We start from the raw sequence: 21185 nt of genomic DNA on the forward strand, positions 1-21185 counted from the left end.
ATTTCAAAATAACTTCTTTTTCAGTTTGAAGTTACAAAAACAAAATTTATGGTATGAATATGATTCTCTCAAGCCATTTATTTAAACTATGAACACTAAAAACTACAATAAACAAGCTAATATTTGTAAAATTGTGTATATATAGGCCTACAAACCATAAAAACTATGAAGATATTGAACTTCTTGACTGGTTTCACCAATTACCGTAATCACTCTATTACACAGAGCTCTGATTTATTCTGCCGAGTGAAAACTACAATATTTATGCATAAAGACCTGTATCAGCTTGTTTAGCCATACATGTTCTGTCTACCATTTCTTTCCTTGAATGTTCTTCCAAATATAGTTCCATACTGTGCGACATGTTATTGAATGATCGTAAATACACTTGTGATGTCTCTATATGTGGGTCGTTATGGTAGGAATCGCTGACGCCTACTGGAAGTGAATCCCTACAAACCTGCTTTACACTCATTCATTTACTCCAGAAGTTTACTCACGGTTGTGCTTCCCGGGTGTCGTTGGGATCTCAGTGTTCAGAGATGTCTGCAGTTATTAGGAAGATCATTCACACTACAGCTGCTCCGGCCGCCATCGGGCCCTACAGGTGAGAGCCTGACTGCTGTCCAGTCAAACCAGCATGTTTACCTTCCTCAGCAAACGCACATGTGACATGCTCTAGCATATGGATAATTTTTTTTAACATAAAACACCACCAGCTATGCATTGAGCAACAAAAGGCCCGACATAGGCAGCAATGCAATATTTGTTCGGGGCGTGTCTTTAGAAAGTGCACTCAGCAACTTTGTGCTGGAGATTCAGTGCGACTTACTTTTCATAAACTGTTTGGATGAGATGGCTTCTATTCAGAGAAAAATCCCATATACACCTAAAGCCCCTATTAGACAAGGCATATACAGGTAAGAGTCTTCTCAATCACTTTAATATTACAGAACAATAGCATTTAGATTCAAAACTGTTTTCAATTTTAAAATAGGGATTTTATGCAATGCATTATGATAAGATCTCTATAACTCTCCATAATACCACCGTTTTGTCATTTTTTTTTTTTTTTTTTACAGGGGGCTGTAAAAAAATATATAAAAAGGTTTCCCCCCCCCATAAATATATAAAAAGGTTTCTCCAATGTCAAAAAAAGACATTTACCATTTACAGATGTTAGAGCTTTTTTTTTTGTATTTTTTATTTAATTAATTAATGCATGTGTTTTTTGTTTGTTTGTTTGTTTTTGGCATAAAATGCAATTGAAAGTGGTTACAATGGGGGTGTTGATGTTTTAACCAATAGAGAGTAAGAGGAGGTGTCAAGTTCATTGACTTGACCAGAGGTCAATGCTGTTTCTTCTGCTTTAACAGTGTGGTTATGTTAAAAATGGCTTTCGGAAAAGTATTTCTGGCTCTAGATTAGTGTAATCATATATTATGAGTTTTGCATATATTATATACATTACACTTTATGCCCAGCTGATTACATGATTTAAACCTTCATGAATCAATATTGATGAGATTTAATGTATGAGTTGACCTATGATCTTTAGTTTCCTTGCAGTTGTGCAAAAACAACTGGCATTAATTTTTGCGTTATGTAACTTACTGAAGTTGTCTTGTATTAGACACATATTAACTTGGACTTGATACTGTCTTGGACTATGATCTCAAGCTGAACTTGCACTTGATCTTTGTGGTCTGCAATTCTACTGTGATATTTTAGTATATATAATATTCAGTATCCAATTTATGATTAAAAATATCCAAATATACTATGCCCAGCCTTAAATAAAGCAAGACAACCTGATTGGCTGTTGGGCTAGTTATAACTGCACTGCACTTGTTGTGCCAGCAGAAGGCAGAGGAAGATAACATTACCCACAATGCATTGTAATGTGTATTAGTAAAACATCCTTATTTCTTCCAAAATCAGAGTTCACTATTTATTTACATTTTAAATTATATTGCTACTACATTCAGCCAGGCTGTTTTGGTGGACCGTACGATGTACATCTCAGGACAGATCGGCATGGACGTTGGTGGACAGTTGGTGACGGGAGGAGTGCAGGCTCAGGCCAAGCAGGTGACAAAACACATATAGTGGCCCTTAAACAACTGTTGACATTTTGATGAATAAATGATTCATACATAATCGTGTATTAGAATTATGTTTTAAGTAATTAAGTATATATGGTCAGTTTTGATTTCACATTGACTTTAATACACAAATTAACAAGTTTTATTCGCAAAGCAGTTATTTTCACTAAAAAATCCAATATTGGATAAATGTAGTTATGCATGTTTCAGTGTTTTTCCTTACAACTTCATAGGCACTCATTAACATGGGGGAGATTCTGAAAGCTGCTGGATGTGGATATGAAAATGGTAAATCATTACGCATCACCTGCTTAAAGTAATAGGTCACCCAACAAATTAAAATTTGCTGAAAGTTTATTCACCCTCACGCCATCTAGGATGTGTGCTGTATTCCATATGGGAACCCGTTTTGAAGTTTAAAATGTCGTAATGGATTTGTTTCTTACAAACATGCAGCTTTTCATTTTAAAATACATTAATTGATGGACTGGATGTGTGTGGATTATTGTGATGTTTTTATCAGCTGTTTGGACTCTCATTCTGACGGCACCCATTCACTGCAGAGGATCCATTGTGAGCAAATGATGTAATGCTATATTTCTCCAAATTTTTTCTGATGAAGAAACAAACTTCTCTACATCTCAGATGGCCTGAGAGCAAATTTAAATTTTTGAGTGAACTATTCCTTTAAAATGTCGGTTCTTTCTTACAGACCTTCAGGCATTTTATAAACTGCACTTTTATTTTATTATTTTTTGCAGTTGTCAAAACCACAGTGTTGTTGGCAGACATTAATGACTTCAATAACGTCAATGATGTTTACAAGCAGTGTGAGTATGAATAAAAGAGTCATAATTCATCACAGAGTGTCGTGTACACATACAACCACAGATTTGCTTAGTTTCAGTAGACTGGCTAATGTAGAAAACCTAATAATTGGGAAGGACATTGTTGTGGAGTTAAAAACAATCATGGCATTTGTGTTCCCTCTATATCCCTTTCCTAAAATAACTTAACTTCCCATCCTATACTTTAGTGCTAATGCTTTATGCAAGTTATTGATTATTCAAATGTTTCACAATGATGCCTCTGTGCATCCCTGGGTATTTCCTCTTGAACACAAAGCTGATGGGTAATCCTATCCTGTCTGCGTGTAAAGGGATACAGTGCAGTTCTGTGAAACGAAAGCCTCCTCTTTACGAGTACAACCCATCATCACTGCCTCCTACCACACAGAACTTTCCATGATGTGACATGCAAACCTGCAGCGTCAACAAATACTCTGAATTTAATTCATGTCGTTCTCTCTTTAAAACTTATGATGCAATTAATGATGCATATAAACAAGCATAAGCGGCTGCTTTTCATTATCACCAGAACTACAGTAGTCAAACGTGCCAGATGAAGATTATATCTTATATAGCTTATAGACACAAAATGTCAGTTTCAACTTTACTGGCAGTTTTGTTTATCTTTGTCATCAGGAAAAAAACCCAAATTTTCCCAAAGTCTAAAAACTTTGGTGTCTCTGTTTGTTTTCTTTTTCTAAGTTTTCAAGAGCAATTTCCCAGCTAGAGCTGCCTATCAAGTAGCTGCCCTGCCCAGGGTGAGTATTAAACACAGACTAGTTAGTAGTTATGCTGAAAATTTACAGGAATTAATGACATTTTAAAATGTATTAAAATAGAAACATTATTTCAAATTGTAAAAATGTTTCACGTTATTACTGTTTTTAATCAAATAAATGCAGCCTTTTTGAATAGAAGAGACTTATTTCAAAACATTTAAAAGTCTTACTGACCAAAAGTATTAAACTTGGCACACAATCCATCTCACACTGTTTGAGCTACGGAGATGAAGAATACCTCAAATTATATTACTGTTACTTTACTGTAAGTGATCAACTTGAGATAAAAAGGGAGGGAAATTCTATAAACCTGCATTGTGTTTATACCTCATCTTAACTTGATTTTCTGTTTTACAGGGGGGACTTGTTGAGATTGAAGCGATCGCTGTGTTGGGGCCCATCACAGATGCTTCCTGACTATATGAACCCAGCATGCATCACAAATTGTAAATACAGTTATACGGAGACAAACCACATCCCAGATTACAAAATCAATCAGACTTTTAACCTCCCATTAAACTGATAACAGTGAAGTCACCAAGTCTGTTGCCCACTTTGCTAATACAAATATGCTATTGAAAGTTTACAACTTACTGTTGATCTCTCATCATTATATATTCTGTAATAGCAACTCATTAATTCAAAACCCAGTTCAATTCAACTTTATTTTTAAACTTGTCATTATCACATTAAATGAAACCACACCACAAAAAGTTAAATCTGTCGTGTTTGTTGCAAGAAAACATTAGCATACAATAAATAAAACCAAAATGCCTGTTTTTCAAATATTATGTCCATTGTCATTTTAAATGTATATAACATTTTATTTCAGTTGGTCAAAATATTACATAATTATATAAATAGCATTCCACAATTTTTATACTCACTTTGGCTTTTTGCATTTTTTTTTTTATAGAGGGGTAAAAGCCACTAAAATAGGCACTGATATTAAATATTGAAGGAAATCTCTAACTAAAGCCAGCAATTATAATTCTGGAGTGGGATGTTTGTAATCTTTGTATATAAAGGCAGGCACTGAGTCACTGAAGACCAGTTGGTCTATATCTTGGCAACGAACAAGCAATATCTATATAATAAATAAGCTAATGTTCCACTGTATTTTTAAACTATGCGTATGAAATCTTGAGTTTATTGAAATCAGGTGGTTGAGTCTGGATTCTGTAGTAACTGTGCCAAATGATGCACACTTAACTATCTTCACCAGAGGCTGAAAGAGATGAAGTGGTATGGGAAATCAGACAAGACATTTATCCTCGGGAGAAGATGAACTTTTTAGGTCTGTCTTGCATCATATTACCCTACTTACCAGGTGCTTCCTCTGGTGAGGAAGATTCGGCCTGGGCCTCAGTTGTGTTTTCTGTGGAAATATAGATGCATGTAATTATTTCCATCAATTTAGGCTTAATTCATATTTCTTTTCTTCATAATGGTTGATACACCCAAAAAAAAAATTGGTAATGAATTCTGGTTTTAAAAAAAAGTTTATTAAGATGAACTGAAATTCTTCTGATTCTATGATAAATGTATCAGTCTACAGAGACCATTAGCTGATTGCATATTTTCAGGACAAGTCCTGTGTGTTTCTCACGTTGGACTTACTAAAACTAATAAAAAATATCAAATTAATATTTAAAATCAGTTGCTGCGTCCAGCAGAGTTATTCTTGTTGCATTCTGTTCTGTGGTTAGTCATTATGTTATTTGACAATGTAAAAGTTTTTTTCCACAATGCACCCAAGACATTTGCATCTGTGGATAAATGGTCATTTACATTTAAAACTCAGGCAGTGAGGCATGCTGTGGCCCTTGCCACATTTAAGGTCTTGCCAAAGATACTACTGTTAAAGATGAAAATAATGCACTACTCCTAATTCCATTTTTTTACAGTGCATTCATAATCCCAAAATCAAACCTGTTCGTCTAACTGGAACCTGGTTTCAGTAGCCAAAATATTTTCTTTCCCAAGGTTCAGTTCTCCTAACCTTTTTTCAGACCATCAGAAGGAAGAACATCTGCTAGAAACCCTTAGTAAAACGTTCGGTAACAAGGGATGGAAAGGGGAAATTAAGCAGGGCAGTGTTGTACTCCTGGGTCACCGAACAGTTAGTAGGACACTTGTCAGGTTACTTAGAGTTAAACAAACACACTATTAGCTGTTTAAACTAGTGCCAACACCTTTCACTTAAGTATGAATGTGTAAAATGGTGCTTTAACTTCTTATAACAATACAAATGTATTCCAGGAAGGCTTCATTGCAAAAGAGAATGTGCAAGGTGTTTTGCATCTAGAGATACGTCCCTTGAAAGTACCAAGGCCATTTGCATGCACAAGAACAGAACACAAGGTATTATGTACCTTAATCTTGAAGAACTACTCTGAGCCAGTTTGCCCACAGTCCCTTTAAGTTATGGAAGCTGGCTGTCATCTGTAAATGTGAAACATACCACTTGGTGCTGGTTCTTCGGTATTCTCAGCTGTCGTGGAGGGGCTGGATTCGGGTTCAGTAGGCCGGTCAGTTGTATCGGCCTCAGCAGCTGCTGCTTCTGGTTCACTGTGAGCTACAGCAGCCTCAGAGCTCTGTACTTCCTCTGAGGCATCAGGAGCTGCACTGGATGTCTGTGGAGATTCCTCAGCTTGGGTTTGGTCTGGAATCGTCTCACTGTCTGCTGCAGGACCACCGTTTTCATTACTTGTTCCTTTGAGATTAAGACAAACATTTTAAACAGGGTTATTATCGTGAACTAAAACGAAGAACATTAAAATAATTCATTACTTGAAATAAAAACTTTAACTAAAATAAAATATGATAAAATAAAATAAAACATAAAACTAAATGAAAATTAGAAATGTCTCCTTGGCAATTAATGGCAATAAGTTGAAGTTGGAGCACGTAACTAAAACTAAAACTTAAAAACTATTCAGAAAATAAAAAAAATTAATAAAAAAAACAAAATAAAACAGAAAATTTTAAAATATCTAAATTTGAAATATTTAGAAAAAATGTAATTGTATATCAATGATACTGAAATACTTTTTTAAAATATTATTTTACATTATAATTATTAATTTTGATTATAAAAGAGTCAAAAAATTGTGTTTTTTTCCCCCAGTATTATTTCTCTCATATTATGGATCACATGTTTAGGCATATACATATCTTAAATGAGATATGTATATGCACACACACACACACACACACACACAACTTTCCATAGACTTCTATTACTTTTATACTGACCAAACAATATTTTCTATCCCATAACCCAACCCTAACCCTAAACCTACCCCTTACAGAAAACCTGTTTACATTGTTACACTTTCAGATAAACATCATTTACTATTTTTAAATATCAAAAAAGTTCAGGATTTACTATCCTTGTGGGGACATTTGGTTCCCACAATGTAGCATAAACAAGTACACACACACACAGTTTTCAAACAGGTTTCCGCAGTACAAACCATCTCAATTTCAATACTGATAAAATAATCCAATTTGAGTTCAATATACTCAGCTCGGTTCAACACATTTTATTATATTTAAATCTTTTCCACAGAATTCACGTTTCATCAACACAGAATTATGAAAAATGTTATGTCCTTTCTCTCTTCCCATCTTCTGTGTATCAAGTGTCAACTGCCTATACTTACATGAAACTGAAAGCAATACACTGTCTTTCTGGTTAAATAATAAAACCTAACATAACAGCTGGTGCTGAAAGAAAATTGATGTATTACAACAGGCAAACTAGCAGAGCTTTATGATATCGGACATCTGTGATCTAAAGCACACAACATTTACATGAAACCTTCTTCTCAGCTCCATAAGCACACGCTTTGTTTAAAAGTCGCCACTGGCAGGTTGACATGCATCACCACACTCGAAGGAGCTCCTGAGGTGGGGAGGACCTCCTCTGATCACCTAAAATGTATTTCCTCAAATTCCAAGAACTCACCCACTGTGATAGCTCAGGAAACAGACAACATCAATGTAACATCAACAAAAGCAAAACAAATTTCCTTCATTTGTTTGACAAATTTAATTCAATACAACCAAACTCAAAATTCTATTCTTTGCATTTAAAAAAAAAAAAAAGATCAATATCAATTAGGTAAAAAAAACATGTTAATTTATAAAGGAAGGTGTGTTTTGTGTGTATATTTTAGGTGTTCTACCATTAAGCATTTTGCAATTTCTAATCATTTTGCTGCTGCAGTGTGACAAATCCATTTTTAAAAGTACAAGTATCCTGTTCCTGTAGCTCAACTGAGCATGATGCTAAAAACATCAAAGTCATGGGTTCGTCTCCAGTAAATGCATTTTGCCACTATGCATAAAAACATCTGCCAAATACATAAATGTAAATGTAACAGGGGGTCATAAAAACTGCATGCATGCTAATTATAATAACCGTATAATATAGTGTTTCTCTGAAAGAATGTTAATAATTTAAAAGCAGTTATCAAATAGCGATTTGAAATTGTCATCTAAACCATAAAAACGTCCTTTTTCTTGTAACTTTCAGTTAAAAGTCTTATGGTTTAAGCTCTGGGTAAGCCATTTAACCTTAGGTTTCTCCATGGGGACTTTTAGTGTAATGAATACTGTAAGTTTCTCAATGAGAGAAGCTGGAGTCAAGTAGATCTAAACTGTATGGTGGAGTGATGACAGCATTCTGGATAAGGATCTGGGTGCCTTACACAATAGTTGAGGGTTCAGTTTCATGTTAGGGTGACCCAGGATCCGAAAAGTAACTAAGATCACAATCTTCGTCTATCACTTAAGGATCTTCCATGCATTTTAGCATTGGTGTCTACATTATGACATCTATCACACTATGCATGAACCAAATGCAGTGCCCATTACCTAAACTTCTTCCTAAACCACCTTGAAAATCAACAATATTTGACAAAATATAGCTCAATTTTGATTTTTTAGGTTGTGTAGTCTTACCCGACGTGCTTCCATCTTGTTTGGTGTTGGGTCGTGTTGTGTCTTGAGCTGTGGTCTGAGTGCTAGAAGTGCATCCCATCGTGTCTTCCTCTAACAGGAGTGAAGTTAAGCACTATATTAGAGAGGGTTGTCGTGCCCAGCGGCGCACCATCTACTTCAAGTGCAGGAGGAATGTGCTAATTAAACGCGCAGTTGATAGAGACAGCACTCTTTCCCTGGTCAGAGAACACATTGGGTGTATCTGAGTGTGTATGAGCAGCGCTCATATGCAAACCTGCTCTTATTCCCGGTAACTTTACAGGTCACAGCTGAATTTGCAATTCTAAAACATCAGCAACGTTCTGTCCTCTCTGATTAAAATGCTAAGAAATTACAGGTGACGCTTTGTGTTCAACTTAAGTTCTAACAACCAAAATAGCAATATAAATCCGATAACATGGGTTTAATAAGAGTCAATTTATTCTAACTTTAAAATAACATCACGTAGGCTACTCTATGTTTTGGTTGGGAAAGAATTTTGGCGACATCTACAGGTGACATCTGGAGTAGCGCCGGCCAACCCGAACTAGACTGTCATAAAAATCACTGTAGGCTGTACATCTACCATACATACATATATACCATACATGCTGTACATCTCAAATATTTCTACCGCCCATAACCAAATCTTCAACTGGTACATCATGTCAGTGCGCAGAGAACGCTATATATGCTTATGAAACTCACTGCTTATAAAAATTATAACATTTTATTAATTTATTTTACTTTTTTGGTTATATAAGGTTCTTGAGTTTCATAAATGGTTCTCTGGAGATTGGAAAAGTTGTTTGTTTTAAATTATACACTTTTTGCATAAAAATAATGAGACGACTTCTATTTGTGGGCATTATGACAACAACAAATGTTGTCTGAGAAGTGTTTGGGGGTATCAAAAACCTCACGGGCATTTAATGTGTGTCAATCATTCTGCATAAAAATGTTACATTAAGGGATCCCTACATGTAGCCTAGAAATACAATGAATATAGTAGTTTAGACATTTGCTCCTGCCAGGTATTTATTTGAATTTATTTTATTGCATCTAATTCTGCAGTGTGTTTTGCCTCCTATAAAAGCAGCAATAGGAGTTTTTAAGCATGCATGCATACTTGTGGCAGAATAAAAGGAAAAGGCTGCAATGATGTCTGCAGGGTTTTGGTATGAACATTAAGAGTTTTAGGAGAAAATGACCACATTAGTTAATATTCAAACAGTCTCGCACACTGTTCAAAATATTAAAATGTTACACTTTTTGGGCAAAGAAGAGCTACAACTAGTCATTTTAGAACGTTTTCTTTCTGAAAAAAAAAAATATTTTGAAAGATTAATGAATGATTTCCTCTTAATGACGTGCAAAACAAACATTTTATATGCATTTTTAATACATTTCATAGAATTTTGTCCCTCTATTTGTCCTCCATCCTGAGAAGCACAGATATAGAACATAACACACAGAATGTTAAGCATTTGGAAGAATAGAAGTATATGTATGTAACTTCAGCTATAGGCCCTACCGTTGGCCGTCCTACACCTTTTTAAGCAGAAGTCCATAAGGTCGAATTGAGCTCTTCACTATTTCTTTTTCTTTCGCAGCAGATGTGCCCAGTGGTATGGGGACCAACCAAATGTTTTTGTCCTTGATTTCCCTCTTCTGGGGATTGATTCTATTCTGCATGATGACTTTGTACGTTTTCCCATTGTTTTGCGACGTGAAGTTCTTGCTATTCGCAAACATATCTGCCACGTTGATGTCTGGAGATGAATAAATCCCTCTTCCGTACGCCTGACGGTCTCCCGCCTTGAAGTGAGTCTGTACGATGCCCTCAGCCCCCTTTAAATCGGTTCCGTGGTAGGAGACGGGCCACTCACCGGGCACTGAACGGCTCCTCCATCCGTCTGTTCCCAGCCACGCGTTCCCGCCCGGATATTTGTCCCAGACCTTCAGGGCGAAGCGCATCCAGCCGTAGGGCCGCTTGTACGGCTCGTCCCCGCGCATGCACAGAGAATCAAACTTTGGCTCTGACATGTCCGTGAAGTCAAAGTCAAACACTGGATCAAAAAAGTCATCGGAGATCACAAATAATTCCTTTCGGAGAGAAGAGCTCACACCGTCGCTTATCGGGGTCTCTTGTGAATTCTTCTGATCAACTGACAATCGCTTTAATAAAGACGTTAGACAAGTCACATCTTGCACTTCTTTATCAAGTAAGGCAAGAGTTGTCAGATTGGTAATTTGCAGTTGAGTGGCTTTATCTAAATCCTTACAATCTGACTGCAATTTCACCGTGACTCCCAGAATAGCAGAGAGCGCCTCAGTCAAGATATATTTGTTCACCTCCATCGCATTAATCGAATTTAATAAGGGAGCACGAGTTCTGATTGTAACACAGTGGTTTTCGGTCTTTGGCATTGGGACACACAGGCCACACAGCGCTGCACATTTGTATGTCCTGCTTATTTAGCACACCTGATTCACATCAGCAGCTCATTAGCAGAGAACTGAACTTGGCTCAAAAGTGACCAAAGCCTTGAAATGTAGCTAACTTTTTTTTTTTTTTAATAAAATCAATGTAATAAGTTTTTGTTCAATAATATTTTTTCTTTATTATTTTGTATTTTAAGAGAATGTTATGGTACTCATTAATATTTTTGCAATAATTACATTTTAAAATATTTTTTATATATATATATATATTGTAACATTTGAATGTAATCAAGATGTTCGATAAGGTTTTAGGCATCGTAAACTTTCCCTCCTCCCTTGTTGTAACGAAATTACAGATGCAATTACAGATGCATGTTTAACGTCCACCTCTGGTTCAAAGAGGCGTTATCACCTCTGCTATCTTCTCCAATGCTAGCAGGGACAGTTGTCAACTTTCTCTTTGAGCTTCAAAGAGATTCTGGGGGGGAAGGAACGATTCCCCCATTCCCATGAGGAGCCACTACCCGTGGCCCAGACAAACTCAAAAGCCGCAATACGCATAGGAAAGGACATTGGCTCCATTTACCCACAAACTGTTCCAAAATGTATATAGTGCATTCCTGTGTTGTATGCATGCTCCTAGGTTATAGTAGTTTAGTTACAACTCTGTAGTACTGTAGTGAAGCTCCAATTACTTGGATCTAGACATATTAATGTGTCACTGCCTTAATGTTTTCCAAACCCTTGCATGTTAGGTATCAAAATGACTGTCTTCTGATTCCCAGATTAATGGTGTATATTATGTCACCATAACTTGCACCATACTCTTTTTACCATGAGACTTTTTGCGTGAGACAATGGAACCTCTCCAACTCAAAATTCACACCTCTACATTGGTCGATCTGCCAAAGATGGGTGTGACCACGGACCGTTAAAAGGCCCTAACCCAAACCCATCATTGCTCAATCCCTTTGAGACACACTCTCCAAGACTCATCACCCTTGAGTCGGACTTTCTGGCAGTTTTTATCTTCAAGTAACTTTGTCGATTGACTGTGGACTCTCCAATCTTCAAAAGAACCCGACGAAAGCCTCCAACTCACTCCTACTGAACTCATCAAGAACCTCTGTTGTCTACCGCATCCGGACCAGCAGCAAAGCCAAAGCAAGTAACCGTTTCCAACTAGTTAGATGCGTGTCTAAGTTTGGGCCCCTTTGTTAAGGTGATTTTTGATTCTCTGATGATTCTCACTCGGTTGTGGTTAATTGATGTTAAATACTGCCATTCTTTGTTCTTCTCTCTCTCTCTCTTTCCTTACTTTCCTTCATTCTGTATATATGTGTTTTGCTTAGTCTAGTTGTATGTTAGCTGTAGTTTCATTTATTAAATTCACTATTTTCACAATTGATTGCCTCTGTGTGCTGCTCACGATTCGGAGTCACTGAATGCTGATCTTGCTACACGCTAAGTTAATGCTAGTGCTGTATGAAGTAGGAAAGTTATTCTTTCTTGGCCAGGAAAATAATCTTTCCTTGAATTGATAAATGATTATACTGTCGGTGGAAAAACAGATTAAATCATTGTAATATTGATTCTGCTACAGTTAATTCTAAGATCTGATTTAAATATTCATAATTAATTATAACCAGTTATTATTAATTATAAATATTTCCCTTTTGAGCTAAATTTGCTACTATATATATATATATATATATATATATACTAGTGGTGGGCCGTTATCGGCGTTAACGTGCTGCGTTAACGTGAGGCTCTTATCGGGCGATAAAAAAATATCGCCGTTAATCTATTCTCAAAGTTGGGTTGGGAGCTGGGTCTATACTACGCAAGCTATGATGACTTTCACCTTGATATTTTAGCCGGATGTATACCTAGCGAATTGCACTGTAGGGGGCGAGAACGAGTCTTGAACCTGTGTGTATGCGTGCTAATATGGATGCAGCTATGAAGCCGGGTTTGCTTCAGGAAAATTTATTTTAAGAAGCTTCCCAATGGAAATCGGCAAGTCGTTTCTGTCTCTACGTTACATGGTCGCGCTCTCTGTATCGCGCGCACAGCGGAGTTCCGCCCCGGTTCGCACACACACACAAACAAACGTAAGCGCACACACAAGTGAGCACACTCCCACTCTTATTTGTAAATATTAAGCCGCAAAACGTCTATTTAAATATGACTTCTGTGTGTCTCTGTGTTAATGTATGGCGCAGACGCACGGGTTTGTTCACTACTCATACAGAAGACCGCGTGACGCTTGCGGCGATATTAACGTCTGTCGTCTCACTAAATGAGGACATACATGAACAACATCTCCAGAACTGCTCTGAGAGTCACTTCATGAGCATTCGAGCGTTTCATTTGAGAAAATCACGGCATCCCGTCAAAATAAAAGTTCGGTTTCACTTGAAGACATTGGGCAGAACGTAATAGGCTACTACTACTAAAACTATTAAAACCTTAGCTTTAAGGAATAATCATACAATGTCTTCAATGTTATTATCAATATTAAATTCTTGATGACTGCTAGTTGTTTACTTATCTACTTGGCAGAATTCAAATGAGCCATTTTAATCTAGATTAATTCCAAGATTACAGTGAGATTAATCTAGATTAAAAAAAATAATCTATGCCCACCACTAATATATACGTACACTGCATGAAAGGTAATATTCAAAAATCCATAATAGGGGCACTTTTAAAAAAATGTGCCCCGAGTTCACAGTTTGGATGTCCAACTTGAAGCAGCATTCTAGACATTATTTCCAAGTAGGTGGGAAAAATCTGAATTCCGAGTTGTCAGGCATGCAGCCTACAACACAACATGTGCAGTGCTGTGGGTCCACAAAACCATCTCTGAAAACCACTGATGAAACACACCCGTTCACTGCTGTTTTCAGTATCAGTATTTAAACAATTCAAAAGCAGATCAACAAAAAAACAACAAATTTTTTCATTTTTAAATTAAGGGGGTAACATTAAAGGTGTCTTTTTAACATTGTTTACATGTCATGTTTTTAATATGCTTAAAGACAAACCACAAGCAAGTTCACCCAAAATCCCACATTTCCTCATTTCCCTCATTAAAGTAAAACGTCTCTGGTTATTTACGTAGCCCATGTTCTCTGAATAGGGAACGAGACACTACGTAGCTGACGCAATGGGAACACCCCTGGTGTGACGATTGTCTGAAGCCCGTATAGAATCACACCAATTCACTGGCTGATGGCGTGAGATACCGCCCCTATGTCATACGTGATTGACATAGACCCGCGCTCGTGCAATCTTACACCTCAGATTTTCCTGTCGAAGAAGCAGGTCGACAGCGTGAGGAGCTTGGCAGCGGACGCAGCGTCTCATTCCCTAATCAGAGAACATGGACTACGTAAGTAACCCGAGACGTTCTCTTTCATTGGTTCACTCAACGCTGCGTAGCTGACGCAATGGAACGATATACCACATATACCAAGCTAACAGGCTGCCAAGTCTGGCCCATTACAGACCAGAACACTAAAACACAGCTGGCTCAAACAGAAAGAACCTGGGAGCCAGGAGCTGTGTTCACATCAAGGTTATAGAACCTCACAAAAGTATGGGGAGAGGACCAACCTGCCGCCATACAGATATCCTCCAGGGGAACCCTTCTAAACAAAGCTTAGGAGGAAGCCATCCCCCTGGTGGAATGAGCCCTGACGTCTAGAGGTGAAGGCAGACCGTGCACCTCGTAGGCCTTCGAAAATAGCTTCCCTAACCCAGTGGGAAATCATGTACTTTGATGCGGCTAGCCCTCTGCGGCCTGCAACAAAATACACAAGCAACTGTAGGGACTTACGCTGTCAGTCCACATACATTTCAGAGCCCTGACAAGGCAGAGCAGATGATTACTGTCCTCACTTGAACAGGAGGGAGAGAGAGCCTGCAACACCACCACCTGCGAACGAAAATACATAGAGAGAACTTTGGGGACATAACCAGGTCTGGGCCTCAAGTATGCCTTGACCAGCTCAGGAGTGAGCTCAATGCAGGACTCGCTGACAGAGAGAGCCTGCAAGTCCCCAACACGCTTTAAAGAGGCCAACGCCAACAAAAGAGTGACCTTTAGCGTCAGAATCCTCTCGGGAGCTGACTTCAGAGGCTCAAAAGGAGGCTCCATCAGCCCCTTCAGGACAACAGAAAGGTCCCAAGAAGGGAAACTAGGAGGATGAACTGGCCTCAAGCGCTTAACCCCACGCATAAAGGAGGAGACCAAATGATGTCTACCCAACAAGACATCGTCCGAGTCCCTTCGAGCAGCAATAGCCGCAACGTAGACTCTCAAGGTGGTAGCAGGGCCATCCTTTGGGCGGTGCAACTGGTGCGCAACACCCCACCCCCTGGAATGCGATCGTGAATGGACCAAAACACGATCGAACCGAATTTGGAGGAATAGAGCCTCCTAGTGCAAAGGGCCCTGGCACTATTAATGGTCTCACGGACTCCATCCCAGAGATCAAAGGCTATAGGCAACCTCTGATAGGCCATACCCACAACTTCCAGATCTCTGGACGTGGGTGCCAAATTCTGCCCTGGAGCTGACACAACAGGTCTTTCCTGATTGGAATCTCCCACAAATCTCCTTACAGAAGGGAGACCAACTCCGAGAACCACATCTGGGAAGGCCAGAACGGGGCTACTAGGAGAAGGCGGACTCCACATGTCTTCACCTGCTAGGTTCAGGACCCTTAGGACATGGACTGCTCTCAGGGACAGAAATTTGTCCTGTGCCCAGAGGAGAAGTTGGCACGCATGCCTGTCCAGGGTGTGCGACCGGGAGCATCCCAGGTTATTGATGTGACACCACCGCCATATTGTCCGTCCTGACAATGACATGAGAGTTCGCCAGGAACAGAAGAAAGTGAACAAGATCCAGATGAACTGCTCTCATTTCCAGGCTGTTTATGTGCCTGGCGAGGTACTTGCCTGTCCAGACACCGCAAGCCGGCCTGCCCTCGAAGACCAAACCCCATCTTGAGAGGGAAGCATCCGTTGTAATCATCTGGTGACAGCAGGCTACTCCCATTTTCACTCCTTTCTGGACACACTGATAGGGCACGGAGACTGGCGCCTGACACTCTTAGTAGGCGGAGAGACGGCCAGAAGGGACGAATACCCAGGGACTTCACCCACCAGAGAAACGGTCTCATATGGAACAGCCCCAAGGGAAAAACCGGGGAAGCTGTTGCCATGAGGCCTAGGAGCCTGCGACATAGGCTCACTGACATGTGACGACCTAGCCTGAAGCAGGCCGAACAAGACTTGTTGCTTTCGATCCGGGCAGGTGCCAGACGGGCCTGCATCAAGGTCGAGTCCAGACAGACCCCAAAAACTTTGGTCTGCTGGGCTGGAGTGAGCATGCTCCTCTGACCATTCAGCCGGAGGCCAAGCGTGCGAAGGTGGAGAAGGAGAGAGTCCATGTGACGAATCACCTGCTCCCTGGAACTGGCTAGAATGAGCCAGTCGTCCATGTAGTTGAGAATTCGGATCCCCTGGAGCCTCAGCGGGGCCAGAGCAGCATCCATACACTTGGTGAACGTCCTTCAGGCCAGAGCTATCCTGAAGGGAAGAACCTTGTATTGGTAAGCCTTTCCCCCGAAGGCAAACCTGAGTAACTTCCTGTGCCTCTGAATAACCTGAATGTGGAAGTAGGCATCCTTCAAGTCGACAGTAACAAACCAGTCCCCCTCTTGGGACTTGGGAAAGAATGCTCTTGAGTGTCAGCATCCTGAATTTCCCTCTGTAGAGTGAATAATTCAGTCTGCATAGATCTAGAATAGGACGCAGGCCCCCATCCTTCTTCGGGACTAGAAAGTTGGTACGAAGAGGGGACCTCCTCTATTGCCCCTTTGAGCAGAAGAGAAGAGACTTCCTGTTGCAGGACAGAAGCCTCGTCGCCGCTGTTCACTGTAGTAAAAAGAACCCCGTTGAAACGGGGTGGGGTTGCAAGCAAATTGGAGTGTGTAGCCAAACTGGATCGTATGAAGAACCCAGGGCGACACTCCCGGCAGGTCCTTCCAGGCATGGAGGAAGGCTGACAGAGGCAGCGGAGTTGAACAGTTCAAGGGAGATGCCAACACGGGGTCCCCACTCTGAATGTCCTCCTGAAGGGAGGGACATGCATCCGACTGAAGTAGAGGAAAGCTCAAAGCGTCCTCGTCCCCTGGGCAGGTGCCAAGTCCTGCTGGAAAATGAAATCAGCATCTCCATAAAGCTTGTCAACAGAAGGAAGCATGAAGTGCTCTAAAATTTCCTGGTAGATGGCTGCGTTGACTGTGGGCATCAGAAAACACAGTGGACCAACACCAGCAGATGACATGGCAGCCCAAATCATCACTGACTGTGGAAACTTCACACTGGACTTCAAGCAACATGGATTCTGTGCCTCTCCACTCTTCCTTCAGACTCTGGGACCTTGATTTCCAAATGAAATGTAAAATTTACTTTCATCTGAACAGAGGACTTTGGGCCACTGAGCAACAGTCCAGTTCTTTTTCTCCACAGCCCAGTTAAGATGCTTCTGACGTTGTCTCTGGTTCAGAAGTGGCTTGGTAGCCCTTTTCCTGAAGATGTCTGAACGTAGTGACTCTTGATGCACTGACTCCAGCTTCAGTTCTCTCCTTGTGAAGCTCTCCCAAGTGTTTGAATCGGCTTTGCTTGACTGTATTCTCAAGCTTGCGGTCATCCCTGTTGCTTGTGCACCTTTTCCTACCCAAATTCTTCCTTCCAGTCAACTTTGCATTTAATATGCTTTGATACAGCACTCTGTAAACAGCCACACCTTTCAGTAATGACTTACCCTCTTTGTGGAGGGTGTCAATGTTCGTCTTCTGGATCATTGCCAAGTCAGCAGTCTTCCCCATTATTGTGGTTTCAAAGAACAAGAGATACCCAGAATTTATACTGTAGGGATGGTCATTTATTCAAACTCAAATGTAAATATTCTAATATTTTGAGATACTGATTTTTGACTTTCATGAGCTGTAAGCTCTAATCATCAAAATTAAAAGAAATAAATATTTGAAATATATCAGTCTGTGTGTAATGAATGAATATAATATACAAGTTTCACTTTTTGAATGGAATTAGTGAAATAAATCAACTTTTTGATGATATTCTAATTATATGACAAGGCAGTGGCTGGGTCACACGCACGAGTCACGCGTTAACTTTGTTATCTGTAGGCCTACAAGTAGCTGGAGTTATGGATCTCATTTAAAGACTAAAATCTAAAATCAGGTTTACATTTGTGGCTAACTAGAATGTGAGTGACCTTTAAAGCATTTCCAGAAATAAAGAAAAGAACCTCATTGCCATTAAAGTGAAATTACTGAACCTAATCATAGGAGCTTTATTTAAAAAATTATCATAAAAAAATAAATACAATTAAATAAATTTAATCAGACAGACTTAGAAGTTTTTGCATCTGAAATCTTCACCTGCATTTCAGTGTATCACTGAAATGCAGTTATATTGTATCTGTACTTCATTATACTGCAAGTCTAAAGTTGCACTTCATTGTACTGCAGTTTTACTGCTCTTGAACTTTAATGAACTGCAGTTATATACTTCATTATACTGCAATTGTCCAGTTGTACTTCATTGTACTGCAGTTATACTACTTTGTACTGCAGTTTCACTGCAGTTGTACTTCAATATACTGCAGTTATTTTTTGTAAGGGTACTGCAGACTTTCTCCGGGTCTTACCACTTTATTAAAATTAAAGTGGAGTAATAGTTAGTAATAATATAGTATGCAATTGTAAATGTGTAGTTGCATTAGCTCATTATAACTATAGTGTTATATCCATATAAATCATGATTTCTATGACCTGCAGTTCCTAAAAGGATTTAAGTTTACTACTAGACTAAAAACAGTTAAAGTTAGCAGGTGCATAGCGCTACGTACTTCAAAACACACAATACTTTCGTGAATAATTACCTGTCGGGGTCTTTGGGAAAACGATGAAAGACATTTTTACTGTCACACTGATAGTTTTTTTAGTGGATTGCCCAACACTGAGTCCTTTTATTCTACTTTGACTTATATTCTGTCTATTTCTGTGTATCTGTACTGTTGTCCATTTGGAACTTTCACCCCAAAATGGCGGCCGCAATACCGAAGCGCCACGTAGTGGCTGTTACCCAAAAGCATCAGAATTTCGCCTCTTGGTCTTCTATACTATTCGGCCGTTTCTCAAACCTGCATCTTCCGGAGGTCGCATTTGTAGGCTGCATACGTCATCAAGCTGCTTATTTCAGTTAACAAATCGCTAATTTGCGAGTCAAAAACATATTACAACAATTTACACTTAACTAAGAATTTGAGTTACTTTCCACCCCTGCTTTTTGGGAATCCTGCTTGCATTGATGATCACTGAACCGCCAACAATGGTGCTTAATTTCTGATTAGCAGGGTAGCTAACGCAGCACCAGTGACCCTAGAGCTCTGAGAGTGTCATCTAACAATTCTGAGTGCATACTTGCATCAGTTTTGTCCCTAATTTTACTATTAAGAAATAAAGGTTTGTAAAATGGCATTTGAGCCATTTTACAAAAAATAGTATTTTAGATGGAAATAAGATCCTCAATCACGTCATGATCTATTCTGTCGTGCAGCGCTCAAAATTGTGGACAACAGCCAGTTCCACCGTAAAATAACCCCTGAATATATATATATAGGCTACTATTTTTATGCCCTCATTTTTTTTTAAAGTGAAAGGATGAATGCCTTATAAACAGTTACATTTAAGACTTGCATTTAATTCACCCCAAAATGGGCCATTTGCACATTTTCACTTAACTTCTGCTACTTCACGGAGTAAGGATAATTATGAAATTAATATTAGCCACAACAGAGGTGCAAATTTTGCAATATATAATTCAAATTTAAAAAATTAAATAGACCGCAGCAATTAACATTTTGTCAGAACCTCTAGTAAATTACAAGCTATTTGTTTAGTTGTCTGAGAATCATAGGAGAATATGATCTCTATTTGAAAAAAAAAAGAGATAAATTTATCCAGAATTGTACATATTCCTATGTTTGACTGACTGTTTCTCCCATGGCAGTGACGGGCAAATGTTTATAGGGAAGCCGGCGCGTCCTGACCGCATCACTGTCTTTACTGGGTGTTTTTAGGGAATTGCATTTATTCACAGACGATTTGATTAGCAAATCATGTGGTGGACTGTCATTATTTTGGCTAATACGAGACACCACTGAATGCGCATCAGAGGGTATTTAGAAGTAGGTATAGGCTACGCAAAGCCGACTGATAAGCCTTATACCTGAATATACCCTGCACTCAGTGGCGGTTTTAGGCATGGGCGAACGGGGCAGCCGCCCGGGGCGGCATTTTTTCATGACACGTGGGGGGCGGCACAAGCAGAGGGGGTCTCGCCCGGAGAGTAATTCAATGTAGAACCGCCACTGCCTGCACTACACCACTGAGACTGACGAAACCATACATCAACAGATTCTTAGCTCATTGACAAATATATGATCTTGTAAGATGTTCTCTCTTTACACAGAGCACTGTCCCACTAAACATTAGACGTCTGACGGACGTGCAGATTATGTCTATATTGCGTCCGTCGGTCCAAGACCAATTCTGCACGTCTACACGACGTGCAAACTAGGTCCGTTATTTGGACGTCTATCCAAGACCCCATTTGGACGTCAATATGCAGTTCTACATTTGAACGTCGGACTAGGTAACTTTTTTTGGACGTCGAAGACATGTGCAGAAAATTGACATTATTAATGAATGTAATATTTATTTTTTTTAAGACAAATATCAACATTGTTCTTATCAGCATGGTTAATGAATATCAATATAGGTTACTTGTGATGAAACATTATTTGTTATTTAAATATTTATTTATTGAGTACATGATGTCTAAAATGATTTTAAGTTTGATGTAGAAAAGACGTCCACAAAGACCACATTTGGCCTACAATTAGCCCTTAT

The 21185-nt window shown here is 39.2% G+C and overlaps 2 protein-coding genes across 4 annotated transcripts; one reads left to right on the top strand and one right to left on the bottom strand.

The window, feature by feature from the left end:
- The first annotated feature begins 436 nt into the window (after positions 1–436).
- On the top strand, positions 437–4518 carry rida (reactive intermediate imine deaminase A homolog). Of its 2 annotated transcripts, none has more exons than XM_058754558.1 (6): positions 437–607; positions 1989–2091; positions 2339–2393; positions 2867–2935; positions 3656–3711; positions 4090–4518. In XM_058754558.1, exons 1-6 carry the CDS (start codon positions 543–545, stop codon positions 4147–4149), a joined length of 408 nt encoding a protein of 135 aa, XP_058610541.1. In that variant the 5' UTR covers positions 437–542; the 3' UTR covers positions 4150–4518. The 2 variants fall into 2 exon arrangements, with proteins under 2 accessions (XP_058610541.1, XP_058610542.1); XM_058754559.1 differs by lacking the exon at positions 437–607 and adding an exon at positions 707–920.
- si:dkey-284p5.3 (uncharacterized protein LOC557830 homolog) lies at positions 4379–19202 on the bottom strand. Of its 2 annotated transcripts, none has more exons than XM_058754555.1 (5): positions 19154–19202; positions 8704–8793; positions 6197–6448; positions 5060–5110; positions 4379–4960 (listed from the first exon to the last, which is right to left on the bottom strand). In XM_058754555.1, the coding sequence occupies exons 1-5, from the start codon at positions 19185–19187 to the stop codon at positions 4941–4943; spliced, it is 447 nt and encodes a 148-aa protein (XP_058610538.1). In that variant the 5' UTR covers positions 19188–19202; the 3' UTR covers positions 4379–4940. The 2 variants fall into 2 exon arrangements, with proteins under 2 accessions (XP_058610538.1, XP_058610539.1); XM_058754556.1 differs by lacking the exon at positions 19154–19202 and adding an exon at positions 8978–9361.
- Positions 19203–21185: the final 1983 nt, after the last annotated feature.

This window comes from Onychostoma macrolepis, chromosome 19 (genome assembly GCF_012432095.1).
Source record: "Onychostoma macrolepis isolate SWU-2019 chromosome 19, ASM1243209v1, whole genome shotgun sequence".
NCBI lineage: Eukaryota > Metazoa > Chordata > Actinopteri > Cypriniformes > Cyprinidae > Onychostoma > Onychostoma macrolepis.

Coding starts and splice junctions, on each gene's coding strand:
- rida (XM_058754558.1), top strand. CDS start 543: ATGTCTGCAGTTATTAGGAAGATCATTCACACTACAGCTGCTCCGGCC. Junction 2,092..2,338: donor TGCAGGCTCAGGCCAAGCAG/GTGACAAAACAC, acceptor ACAACTTCATAG/GCACTCATTAACATGGGGGA. Junction 2,394..2,866: donor TGGATGTGGATATGAAAATG/GTAAATCATTAC, acceptor TATTTTTTGCAG/TTGTCAAAACCACAGTGTTG.
- si:dkey-284p5.3 (XM_058754555.1), bottom strand. CDS start 19,187: ATGTCTTTCATCGTTTTCCCAAAGACCCCGACAG. Junction 8,794..19,153: donor TTTCCCAAAGACCCCGACAG/GTAATTATTCAC, acceptor CACTCCTGTTAG/AGGAAGACACGATGGGATGC. Junction 4,961..5,059: donor CTCACCAGAGGAAGCACCTG/GTAAGTAGGGTA, acceptor CATCTCTTTCAG/CCTCTGGTGAAGATAGTTAA.